The 13,369-nt window shown below is 39.8% G+C and overlaps 1 protein-coding gene across 8 annotated transcripts in view; it reads right to left on the bottom strand.

Moving 5' to 3' along the window:
* MAST2 (microtubule associated serine/threonine kinase 2) overlaps positions 1 to 13,369 on the bottom strand; it is a 190,399-nt gene that overhangs the window by 15,769 nt on the left and 161,261 nt on the right. For all 8 annotated transcript variants that reach the window (XM_042030595.1, XM_042030587.1, XM_042030588.1 and 5 more), the window contains 10 exons: positions 12,988 to 13,049; positions 12,250 to 12,335; positions 10,636 to 10,844; positions 9,584 to 9,722; positions 9,019 to 9,151; positions 7,481 to 7,646; positions 6,369 to 6,470; positions 4,638 to 4,760; positions 2,321 to 2,430; positions 138 to 292 (listed from right to left, as the gene is read on the bottom strand). In XM_042030595.1, the coding sequence (XP_041886529.1) occupies positions 138 to 292; positions 2,321 to 2,430; positions 4,638 to 4,760; positions 6,369 to 6,470; positions 7,481 to 7,646; positions 9,019 to 9,151; positions 9,584 to 9,722; positions 10,636 to 10,844; positions 12,250 to 12,335; positions 12,988 to 13,049 (1,285 nt within the window). The remainder of the gene's footprint in view (positions 1 to 137; positions 293 to 2,320; positions 2,431 to 4,637; positions 4,761 to 6,368; positions 6,471 to 7,480; positions 7,647 to 9,018; positions 9,152 to 9,583; positions 9,723 to 10,635; positions 10,845 to 12,249; positions 12,336 to 12,987; positions 13,050 to 13,369) is intronic.

Genomic DNA, 13,369 nt, shown 5'->3' with positions numbered 1-13,369 from the left:
TAGCTATTCAATCCAGGCTTCTCCTGTGGAAATACAACATATGAAGCTCTCCTGACCTAACACTGGTCACAGAAAGTTTTGGCTGGTGTTTCTTAGCTGCTGTGGGAAGGCAGAAGACTCAGTTGCACAGAACTCACATTTCAGGAGACCCAATGACCCAGCTGCGGTCCCGGCTCTTCAAGCCCCCCAGGCTGTCCAGCCGATCATCTTTTTCCTCGCTCAGGCTCCGCTTGGTTGGTGGTGGAGTCTTCCTCTCCTCGTGGATGGAAAGTCTTTCCATGCTGCTGTACACCTGCGTGCAGCAAAAGATCCTTCTGTGCAGGGAAAACCAACCCACGGAGCCTTTTCTGAGCATGGGGCAAAATCTTCCCTCGAAATTTCGCCCTGAAAGCACGAACTTGGTAATGTTCTTTGACCAAATAACGCAGTGCAGGTGTGACATGCTCAAGGTGTGCCAGGGAGGAAAGGAAAAAGGCCCAGCTTCAGAAGCACTAAAATACTTTTCTACAACAGCACCCAACACTTCTCCTTTGAAAACACAACAGAAATACTGGGAAACTTTGTGAAATGACTTGATTTTTGGTTTTAACGATTCTCAAATCTAAGAGGACCTATTGCTAAAGACAGCTCCATAAGTCTTGAATGCTGGCATCTGGATCTTGAAATCTTACTACACAAATTCACTTCAGTGATAGGCATCATGCTCATGACCCCATTTCATTATCATCAGTCTATCAGCATTGCCCCAAGCTTATTTCAGAACAAAAAAGTCCTGCCCTCCTCAAGGAATCTACTATAATGCTGACAGCTTAATGAAAGTGCCTTTCTTGGTTTTACAGCCGTCTTTAAATAATTAAATGATTAAGCAAAAAAATCCATCCTTTTAAAACTACACTTGACTGTGAACCTAATTTACATAAGAAGAGATTAATGAAAATAATGTTATTAAAAATTCAGAGCATCAACAAGATAACTATTAATAAATCATATGGCTGAATTGTCAGACAAGAATTTCAAAATATAATGAGCCTTTTATGCCTCCCACATTACAAATGCTGTGTAATTTTCCAGGTCTTAAAATAAATTCATTAAAAGTGAACTTTCTCTCTTTGTGGCAAAAACACTGAACCCTAAAGAAAAGCTTCAGTCTAACAAATGAGTAATACTCATGGTGAGAAAAGGAAGAGAAAAGAAACCCTTACATACTCATGAGCACTTTTTCAAAACACCAACTAATCCTCAGGTCCAATTTTAAACATACTTTTAGTGATGCAAATCAGGAGCAACTCCATAAAATTAAGAGTAACTGTTATTTAAACCACTGTAGCCTGGTTGAGGACAAAGAACAAACTCGTCCTTAAAAACTGACTTCAGCAGTGGGAAAGTGGAGGAACTGTTGTGAAAAACTGAAATACTTTTCAGAGCTCCTTAATAAAATTCCTACTCCCATCTCACTAAGATGGAAATACAATTCATAAAGTGGCTCAAAACAGCATTTCTTCTCCCTTCTGCTCCTCCCAAACATATTTTATCAGGAAGACCAATGTACTGCTTTCCTTCTAGTTATGTATTTGAAAACACCTGAGGTTTTATGTTTTGTAGAACTCAGGTCATTCTTGCTGCTTTCCTCTGGACTCCCTTTTACTGGTCCATCTTCATTTTCAAGAACATTGTCCAGTACAGATCAGAATACCCCAGTGATGCCCTTCCTACTGGTAAGCCCAGTATGGAAAATTACTGCTTCAATAATTTGGCACATCTAACTCTTGAGGGACTATGTTCCCAGACCCTTCTCTTTGAAATTGTCACCTTGCCTTTTGCTCCTTGGGCTGTATTTGAGACCATGAGCAACCTCAGAGACGTAAACTTCACTGATGTTCTTAGCCCCTTTGATTTTAGACCCTTATTCCAAATGTCAGAATCCATTGTCATCCCAATACCATCTTGTCACCTATGGAAGGTCCTTTCAGAATGAGACTGCTCAAAGCAAGCAAGTTTTGGATACTCCCTATGCCAGCATCCAAGTCATTAGTAAAAACACCAAACTGTATCAGATGCAGCAGAGACCTACACAATGTCCTGCATACTGAAAGTTTAAGAAGTATAAAATCTTACTCTCTGATTGTTCTGGTTCTCACCTTCTAAAAGGCCACAAACTACCACAGAATAAACAACTCATACAGCGTTCGTCTTCCTCAGTGAATACTACACACCATGAGATGCCATAGAGCACCCACATGATTAAAATCTGCCCCTTACGAAGCAAAGAAACCATGTTCCTCTCTAGATTTTTTCCTTCAACAAGTTATTATGTCCCTACCTTGCTGAACCTGGGGGAGCACGAGGAAAACTGCCGAATTTCCACGTGATCATCATCATTGGTGTCCTCCTCTTCTTCCGAATCCAGGTGTTGGTATCGTTCTGAACGGGCTGGGAACAAGACACGGCACTTGTATCAGTGTGGGCAGTGTCGGTATTTCACACCTCAAGCATTGCTAATGGTCTGCTTAAAGAACTTTGAGTGTTTATACACCATGCAGGGTTATTTCCCTTAATACTGAAACATACCCAGCCAGTTCCTGCTCATCCCGTGCAATTGCCAGTGAAGAATATCTCCTTGGCACTGAATTTATCTTATCCTGTCAGCTGTATTCCATTCTGGAAGCAGCTGATACTCAAAAGGTGTCTAATCCTGCACACCCTTTGTGGTAGGGATATTTCTTCCCTACAGCACACAATCGTATGGAAGGAAACACAGAAACAATTCACCGTTCCACTTTCCAATAAACAGCTTTTTTATTGTACAAAGTCTGTCCTGCATACATACATACATACATACAAGCCTACTTTAAAAAATAAAAACATTTTCCCCCAAAAAATCTCCTCTTTTCCCTCCTGCAACTAGGAAAAGGATTAGATTTTGTGAAAGAAAATGGGCAAGCAGCCAATATGCAAAGCTATTTTTAATGCAAAAACTTCTTCCAGAGAGATTTTGTGCTTTGAGATTTGCGGCACTGGATTTCTAAGCCAGCCACACTGGATTTTGTGGGGTGGGCACTAATAAGTTTGGCTATAGAAAGCTGATAGCTACACTGAGCCAAATTTGCTGCACCACATCAGCCAGAAAGCTGACTTATAAAAGACTTTTATAAATTCTAACGTTTTCTGCATTAGGGTTTGTAACAGCAACGCCAACTCCTATCCGTGTCTATGTGAGATATTTCCTGATGTGAGAATTCCAGCCTTTATAAAGGATTCACATCAAAGGCACCCTGATGCTGAGTGTGCCTGGGCACGTGGGGAGTTTCCCAACATTCTGACTTGACAGACACAGACATTTTACTTTTACCCACCAGGATCTGCTCGTGGCTGCTGCACTGGGCCTCTGCCAGTCGCTGACCCAACTCAGTGACCAAAGTTTCCACATCCAGTAGGTACAGTTAGTGGTGGGAACACCCCACTACATCTGTTTCTCCATGTGTGTTGTACCAGTAAACCTCAAGACCTGCAGAAACCCCACCTCTGCCCCCTCTGCACAGCTTGACTCCAATTGCTCTCTGCAGCAACCACACAGAGATTTCTCAATCCATCTCGCTCTCCCATCCTACCTCTCCATACAAGCCCCAGCCTAAAAGCCCCTTCCTCAAACTGGAAGAGCACTATCTAAATGGAATCACTGCTTGTGCAGTGTGAGAGCCAAGCAAATGGAGGCAGCTGCTCTCTCCCTCCTTTCACTCTCTGCAAAGCACAGGAGCTTAGCAAAAATATGCTTCATGCAGATTTGACCAGTCCCATGGCCCTAGGATGGGAGAGATTCCATTGACGCAGAGCACAAATTTCCCTATCTCAGAGAACTGAAACAGCCAGTATGCCATTCTGCAGCTGGAGAGGGGGAAAGACCTCACCCTGACCAAGCACCTTCCACCTGCTCAGCTCCCCAAGTCAAATGAGAAAAGTTAGGGAGCAGAGGGTCTGGGAACAGAGATCTCTCCATCCCTCCTGTGACGCTCCTCCCTTGTCTCCCAAGAGCACTGACCCTGTCTGGTGCTTATCTTGAAATACCAGGAATCTTACATAACACTGATACCATGGCAGTTCCCATTTATACACAGCAGACAAACACTTCACTTCATATCTCATCAGACTTAATAATACTAAAGTGATACACTTGCAGTGAAATTAATTTAAATTACTTTAAATCTCTTCAGAATTTTCCCCACATACTTGTCTTCAAGGTCTAGGGTTTGTTTTGGGTTTTTTAAAAAACATTTATTGGCTGAAAACAGTCACTAGGGAAAGATCATATTGCTCAAAAACTCAAGGAATTTGGGTTTACCAACTGCTTCGGAAGAAGTTTAATAAACCCAGCATGACAATGGCAGCACCTCTCACTGCAGGGCCATGGCTGGCAGGACCACAGGCACCAGTGAAAGGCCAACTAACTCCAGCAGCAGCCCTTTTTCATTTACAATTAATTTGCCTTCAGAGAAACCTTACTTGGCATTCAACAGAAACTTTTAAAAGCAATTTCCATCAAGTGTTTTATTCAATTTCTAAAATGACTTATCTCTAACAATTTCAAAAATGAAATATGCACAAGAAATATGATGCTGTTTAGGCCAAATCTTAAGTCTTACTGTCAAAATAGCTTGTGTCATCCTCAGATTCCAACTGTGGGATGAATTCAGCTTTCTGTCGGAGTAATCCATTCCAGTCCAAATCTTTAAAGAACCGATGCTGCTTCACTTCAAAGGCACTACCTGAAATAAGAACCTTTTATTGCAGAGTATTTCTTTCAGCATTTGCGTAACATCAAAAACAAATCCTAAAAATATTGAGAGCCTAAGAGAATGTACTTGAGTACTTTTAAGTTACACATTTTCCAGGAATTTTGAGAAACAACTTACCCTTTTACCAAAGTGATCATGCAGGATAAAACCTGAACAAGATTTCCTCCTTCCCACCTCCTCTTCCTGTTTAGCAACAACACAGACGCTGGAAGACAGCATCTGCTATTGCATTCATTCCACAGCGAGTTGCAAGATTAAGAAGTAACACCTTAATTTAACATTTTCAAACTCTAAACACCATCTTATTCATAACTGAATAAAGAGAGCAAACTCAGAGAGGCACTTACTTAGAATGTGGGTGACAACTCACAACTCCACTGTTGTGAATAAGCCCATTCATGTGCCTAGAACAAGACAGGTCTCACCTATCTTCCTGAATTAGTATCTTTTGTTATTAAGCTCAGAAGCTTGGGTACCCAGAAGGAAAAAGTAAAGACTATCTGTCTACCAGTACACACATTTTTTCAAATGAAATTAATATTCATAGCAGATGCCACTGTCTTTTTAGAAAAGAAAAGAGCAGAGGAAAAGAGATAAAAGGTTTGCTGAGTGCCAGTGGCACTACGACATGCCAAGTGAAACAGCAGTCTCAGCACTACAGGTATATAAGAAATAAAAAAAAAATCAGTCCATTAACTCATTTTATAAGGTTAGAAACTCTACATCTTTTCCATGACAGCAACATCTTTCAAGTACATGGATTTTAAGTAGAGAAGAACATGTGAAAACCATCTGATATCATTATTAATTCATGATCTATTCATCACCCTTGTGTGCTAAGTCTGCTGACTACGTGCGCCTTTTGGAATGGTTATATATTTATCTCTAAGCTTTTTTTTTATCCTTAAAGTGTAGTTTTGAATTGAAAATCCCAAATTAAATTAAACTAATCAAATCAACGAAAGATGAGCTGTGCTGTGAAGCCACAGTGTTGCACAAATTATTTTAAAACAAAAGTATAGCTAGAGATTATTTACGATTATTTACTATGAGGAAATGAGAAGTGTTGGCTTGTAGAACTTTATATTTGACATTATAATACAGAAAGACTGACATACATATCTGACTTTGCCAAAAAGATTATCAGACTTTGCTGTATGTTTGGAGAATTCTACACTACAGGCCTCTAGGAATGGGAAAGTTTTATTTTATTACACCCAGGAATTCACATGCATGGCAGGGATTAAGCCCCTACTCAAAGAGAACTTCAAAGAAATCTGATTATACACTGTTCAAATGGAGACACAACCCTCAAGCCTATAATGGAACAGCACAAATCAGAGAAGTTATGCTGCCAAGCTGACAGTGCCCCTTTCCTGCTTCCCAAACAAGACAGGAATATCTGTCTGGCTCATGGACATCTGACACTAATTCCCAGAGCTCCACCACACTGAATCCAGTATAAACTGCTCCCCAGCTCTAGATGAGCATTGTTCAACACGAGTGGCTGTGCATCACTGGCAAGGTAGCTTCATCCCCTGCTTCTGGACAGTGCTTTCCTGTGCCCAAGGTTCTTACCTGTTCCCATTCTTTCCAGAGGATTTTGGCGGAGAAGCTTAGAAATGAGGTCCTGGGCATCGGGTGGCAGTGCATCATCTCCTTCTGGCCAGGCAATTTCATCTGGGGACAAAAAGAGACTTGACATTTTCTACCAGCTTCCCAACAAATTTGAATAACCATTCACACTCCTATACCTCAAAGTGCAACGTTGAGAACTGCCCCAGAAGCATAAATACCTTAAATTCAGCAGCTTAATATAATTCAAGCATTGACATTTTCCAAAATGCATAAAATTCAGCATCAGCTAAAGCTGCTGTCAATCTAAGCAGTGCTTGTGGAGACAAAAAAAAGCTTTAAGGACTCTATTAATAAAGTATGAAATGGGACTTCCATGACAATCCATAAACAAAGACAGTGACAATACCGTGGCTGTATCTCCTGCCTGCACATTCCACAGTCATTATACTTGGAACAGAGAGAACAATTCACAGGTAACGATTTCATGCATCATACTTAGTGCTTTGCTGAAATTTGCTTTTTACAAAGGACATTTGCCAAGTGTGTTAAAAATTTACTGCTTCAGAAAGCATTCCCAATAGGAAATGATTTCATTGGCATATTCACCGAGTGAACACAAAGCAATTGTCCAACTCCAAGCATGAGACAGGTTTAAAAAGCCACAAGACATGAAGGTACTGAGTACAACAGCTTCAATGTATTGTACTCAGAATTTCCTTTGATTTCATTTATACAAAATTACTAATTGACTGGCATTTGGACCCACGAAAACAATAACCAAACTTGGCCTGAATTAGATGAATTGGCAGCTGTTTCTTTCATATTCTCCACCATTTAAGTTAAAAGAACAGAAAAATCCCCAAATATTTTTCCTCAATCCCACAAGGATTTGTATGACTCCCACACCATGACAGAACTATTCAGGAAGACGTTAAGCAACACAACAACCTTCCCTAGCTTAAATCAGATGGAAGCTGCTTTGACACAGAAAGTTAGAAGTACTAAAATTAAACCCCATTATTCTATACCTAGTCCTTCCTGATTAAACTGCGTATCCTCAATATTTTCAAAGCACATTTTGAAACCCCTTCAGAGCCAGAGCAGAAACTTACCACTGATCACTTGTCCAAACAGCTCTTCAGGTGTGTCCCCAAAGAAAGGAACGCAGCCGACCAGGAACTCGTACAGGATAACTCCCATGGCCCACCAATCCACAGGCTTCCCATAGCCCTGGCGCAGGATCACTTCTGGTGCAATGTACTCTGGAGTCCCACAGACCTCAAGAGAAACACGCAAGAAAGCAATAAATCTACAAATTGCCAAATTCATGTCAAAGCTTATTTTGTCTTTTTTTTGGTTTTTTTTTCTTTCCCCCCTCAGAGCTTTACAAGGAAGTTATTAATGTTTTGCCACTGACCACTTCATGCTGTGAACTACTTCCATGGAGCAAGAGTTTATATTTGAAGAACACATTACCTGCACAGAAATAACATAACATGAAATTAAATGTTCCTAGTGTGAACATGCCAGCTAAGTAGTTCTTTGGTGCATGCACAGGAAAGCATATGGGAAAAATGCATATTCTGTGTGTTTAGGTCTGACAGCTTGATGGATGTCTGCTGGCACAGCTACAGCTACCAGGAACTGAGTTTTGACAAACCTCTCACATCTCTGTGCTAACAGAATTTAGTTTCACAGATGCAGAATTAGCAGCACAGCATGATTACACACTTCAGCCTTAATCTTGGGAGGTACAGCTGGCATGGACAATGGCTAAGGAAATTACCTTGGAAGATCTAAGTTGCCTGGGGCTTAGAAGCACCGACAACAGTAACAAAATAGTTGTGAAAGACAAAACACTGTAAAGTGCAAGAATATGATCTAATGACTTAGGAGAGTTCTGCTAGAAAAAGCACCCTTACTCAGAAACAAAGGAAGACAACACCACAGGACGATTATGAATCAATACTTGGCACAACTAAAAATTCAGCTGAAAAATTCAGCTGTGATCCTAGGTATCTTCAGAAGAGAGAAGCAGTTTTTAATCCCGTTATACTGGTGAGCCTGCATCCGGAATAGTTCCTTCAACTATGCCCAGAGAATATAAACTCAAACAGAGGGAGTTACATGGAAGAGCTATTCATTCATCAAAGGAAAATCTATCTTGTTAGCTAGAAGAACTTAGCTGGTTAAGCCTAGCAAAATGAAGGCTAAGGAGAAAAATGACCCTTAGTAAATATCATGGGGATAAAAATCAATTTTTAAGCCATTAGACAAAATTACAAGAAACATACAGAAACTTGCCATGAACTTTCTAAGCACCAGAAGGGGGAGATCGTGGAACAACCTTCCAGCAAAATCCATGTTACATCCCTACACCAACTTCTGTTTACACCTGCGCTGCTGCCTGGGCCACCCTTTCAGCATCCTAAACTAAGAGCTGAAGTGCATGACTCCAAAACGAGAAGCTGAAATAACAAACAATGTCAACTTATGTACAAACGTGAGAGCGGACTTGTATCTTTTTCTCTCATTTTACAGTGCACAGCACAGCATTAAGGCAGAGAAGGAGGGCTGCAAACTCTGATTCTATCCCAAGACAGAATCCTGAATCTGATCCCACATCAACAGATAAAATTTTTCAGCTTACCTGCTTGTCCAGGAATTCCCTGGTATCCTTCTCAATGTGGCCCTCATAAAGATTAGTTGTAAGACTCATTAGCCCAATTTTGGACAGTCCAAAGTCTGTTAGTTTAATATGACCCATTGAAGTTATCAGGAGACTAAAAGAAAGAGAAGTAAAATAATGCAACATTCATTTAATTGTTTCCCAAAAGCAATTTAAAACAAAAAGAACACAAGATAATGCTAAGGAAGATCTCAGTGTTACACCCCCACTAAACACCTGGAAAAACCTCCTGTGCAAACAAATATCACAGAGCAGACAAGGCAACTAGGAGTGAAACTATTTTCTGCCATAATTTATTTCATCAGTGTAGCAACAGCTCTGAGATAATACCTGAAGACATTCTTCCCACCCTTTCTCAGTGCCTATCTGCTTCTACATCAGTAGCAAGAGACTCCATAAAACCTCCTACATGTCAGATACTGTTGAAGACCAATGCTGTCTCCACTCCTCATGTCCTGTTGCCTACAGAGAAAGCCCCTGAAGGACTGGCTCTGTCCCTCCAGTTCCTGAGGGGCCAAAGACTTACTTATCAGGTTTTAGGTCACGGTGAACAATCCCATAATTGTGTAGGTACTCCAGTGCCAGAACAGTCTCAGCAAAATACATCCTCGCCATATCAACAGGTAGGGCACCAATGTTCTTGAGAAGAGTAGCACAATCACCTCCTAGAAAGAAAACATTTGCACATACAGCACATTGAAACAGCAAACAGCAGTAAGAAAGAACAGCTGTGGGTCTGCAACACAACATTAGACTAAGTTTTCTAAAGGCTGTCTCTCACAACCCCGTTAGGAGGAATTCTAAAGATCTCTCTGTAGTTTGTCTTGAACTTAAAACAAATATTAAAATCCTAGGGAAATTGAGATCCATATATGTGGGGCAGGCTTGGACAGGAATTGTACAGATGCCATTTACAAACTGAAGGAAGCCTTGAAGAAAGTAAGGCTGTGGACTCCTGATTCAAGCTTCCTGCCACATGTCATTTGAGAACACTGGCCACACATGTCATTCGATCTTCATTTCTACTTGCAAAGAGGAATTAATATTAAAATTTCCTATTGTCAGTATATCTGATTTCATTCCACTAATTTATCTGAAAGAGCACTGATACAATAACTCTAATCTTATTTCTCAAACATTCAGTCAAGCAAACCAGGCATAAGAAATTAATCCTACCCACCAGTGGATATTGCTTATAATAAGATATACTGATAAAGTAAAATCAAATTATATTTCAAAGAATAAGCAAACCAAACAACCAAAAAAACCAGCCCCAGCATAAAATAGCACTTTATTTTTAAAAAGATTGCTAAAGAACAAAGACTATGGTTCTTAAGTCTTTTTCTAACTGCAATGTCAAACAAATGTGCTATGGATCCAGCCATGCCATCCCACATGAGAGAGGGAGGGCTTCCTTTCCAATGAAGACTGGAAAGTTCCTACTGACTTCTGACCTCAGCAGGGAGGCTCAGCTCCACTGCAAACATGTTGCATCAGGCACAGGGATGTGTGACTGTGTGTACCCCACATCCATCCCAACTAAGGCCCCTTTGGAGGTGTGGATGATGACAACCATACCTTCCACATACTCCATAACCATGCACAGGTGCCGCTTGGTCTCAAAGGAGCAGAACATGCTGACCACGAAGGGGTTCTCTGCAAACGTCAGGATATCTCTCTCCACAAAGGCCTGCTGGATCTGGTTTCTCAGGATCAGGTTCTGCTTGTTGATCTTCTTCATGGCAAAACGCTGGCGGGTGGTCTTGTGCCGCACCAAATACACCGCTCTGCAAAAGCACACACCAAGAGGAAAAGGTCCCTTTTCAGTTCAAACTGCTTTGCTGTGGGGTTAAGTTTGGAGCTCTTTGTGGTTTTGTTGTTTTGTTGGGGGGTTTTTAAACAGTGATGGTAACTGTTTTGAATGGATCCCAACAGATTTATCCATGACTCCATAAAATCCCATTTCAGTGGCAAGCTTCCCTAGAAAAGAAGGAACCCCATGACGCTTCCTTCCCAAAGCTACTCTGCTTTCTTGAATAAAGCAGCATTTTTGCTGATGTGACAAACAAGGAGATATTTCAAACACAAATGTCACAAACTTCCATAAGCACCATTGCAGAGCAGCATGTATTTTTCAACAGTCACCACTTTGCTTAAAAAATTGTCCAAAATCTATGGAATCAGCACGAGTTCTTTCCAAGCTCCATAAAACTAATTTGACGCAGCACTGTCACCAGGGATTTCCTTCAGTAAAGTATCTCTTACACTTCTATCATTTGCAGATCATTAGATTCCTGCACATTAATAATACAGTTTGCAAATAAAATTTTCATCCAGTCTGCCTGCCTTATTGAATCAGTACTTGTTTCCCTTTCTCTGGAGTACATTACATTTACCATGGCATTGTGTCTCACCAGCCCCTGACTATAAAATAAACCCAGGATAAAGACATGTGACTAACAGCAAAACTACCACTTCTCTCTCCCCTTTTTACAAAGTTACATGGGACTTGTGCAGAAATATGACTGAAGAGATTTAAGATCTTTTTGTCTAATAATATGACTCTTCAACATGCTCCACTGTGTCTTCACTCACTAAAAACCATGCTTGCACTTTTTCCACATTTAGTTTTTTAAAAGTGAGTTGTTGTTAACTAAGCACCCACTTCCACAAAACACTCAAACACATGCTCAGGTTTTGCTGTTATGACCTACTGAGTATCACTGCTTTTCAGTAACAGCCTAATGACCTCACTAGTAAGGATTTATGAACTGCAAAGAGTCAGAAACTGCCTTTTAAAATTCTGGATAGGTTTGTATGTGCAGTTAAAATTGTAACTGACTGAATTCATACTTGATTCTTCAATGGATAATAAAATCTAATAGCCTTTCTCAAGTATTACTCCACACAGAGGATTTACCCCAGTTAATTCTAGCACTTCTTTTAGCATTTCAAGTGCTCACAAACAGCCACATATGCTACATATATAAACTGAATACATGAAAGAAATTGCATCTCCCAGAAGAATGCAGAAGACACAACAAGTGTGGAACCTCTTCTGTAGGACCTGAGCAAAATTACTTTATGCTTTGGACCTAACAAAACCCAGACATTTGCCAAACTTTGCTATAGCCCTTTCCTGGGTAGGACAACAATAGCATTTTCTTGTAATTCAAAGTTTAAAAGTCTTACCCATAAGCACCATTACTGATCAGTTTAATAGTTTCAAACTCTTCTTCAGATGGAGTTTTCTTTGACTGGACAGAGGCCCCACGGCTCTGGGGAAAGACAACACAAAAATGAAAATCAGGAGCAGGAATGACTTAATTCTATATGGGGTTTTTTTTGTCCTTTTCTTCTTTAAGCGCCCATTAACTCAAACTCAATCCATTTCTAAATTTCTGGAGCCCTCAGCTTTAGGGCAATTGTCTGTTTGCAGATTCCCTCCATAACTATTAGCACAAAAAAGTCAGTGGACAGTAAGATTCAGGCCTTTCCTTAATATTAAATTTTTTTAAAAAACCAATAAAATAAGGATCTTTGAAACCTAGCCAGTTACATAATTAAATTTTTCCAGTGGTTTTACTAAAGTCAACTCTTTTCAATACCCATCACATTTTACAAATGTAGATATAAAGAATTCCTCCACATGATTTTCATTTGTAACTCCAAAAATTAAAAAAAAAAAAAAAATCAACAAAACTTGGTAATAAAGCCTATTTGCATCTTTTAAACATTTTACCACCACTGTATAAAGATTTTCACATTTTTACAAGCATGTACTCTAGTTTTAATATGAGCTTTTAAATGTCAGCACCTTTTTTTTTTTTAAATTACAATTACTCTGCATTATAATTAATTCTTTACTGTAGACTACTTCTTTTGAGAGAAAAAAAAGTGCTAGACAGAGTGAGTGTATTACTGCTTTACCTCGACTGAATCATCTGTCTCGGGAGTGTCTGGGCTGTCATAGCTATTCAACTGGGCCATTTCTGAAAAGAAAGAGGAAAGATTACTTCTAATGATCTCAATCAAACACTATTCTCTTTGTTTATACAAGAAAAACAGGATTTTAAGAGGTGCTTGTAGATGATGAAGGACATTTTCTCCCTCTGTAAAAAGTCACCCCAATTATACAGTGATAACCTTTAACATTTACTGCTGCAGGCAGTATTTTATATAAAGGCAAATATAATTAATTGTTCTAAATTTCAGCCTGACTTACTCTAGATGGTTTCTATAATAAGTAAAAGCAAAAAATGCATGTTTGGGGAAAGTGCTGTCTAGTTAATATTAAAACCTATTCCACACA

The sequence above is a fragment of the Corvus kubaryi genome, unplaced genomic scaffold (assembly GCF_017639235.1).
Source record: "Corvus kubaryi isolate FWS band 111438036 unplaced genomic scaffold, C.kubaryi_AGA036_p1.0 37334, whole genome shotgun sequence".
In the NCBI taxonomy this organism is placed as follows: Eukaryota; Metazoa; Chordata; class Aves; order Passeriformes; family Corvidae; genus Corvus; species Corvus kubaryi.
This window is presented reverse-complemented; position numbering and strand designations above follow the sequence as displayed.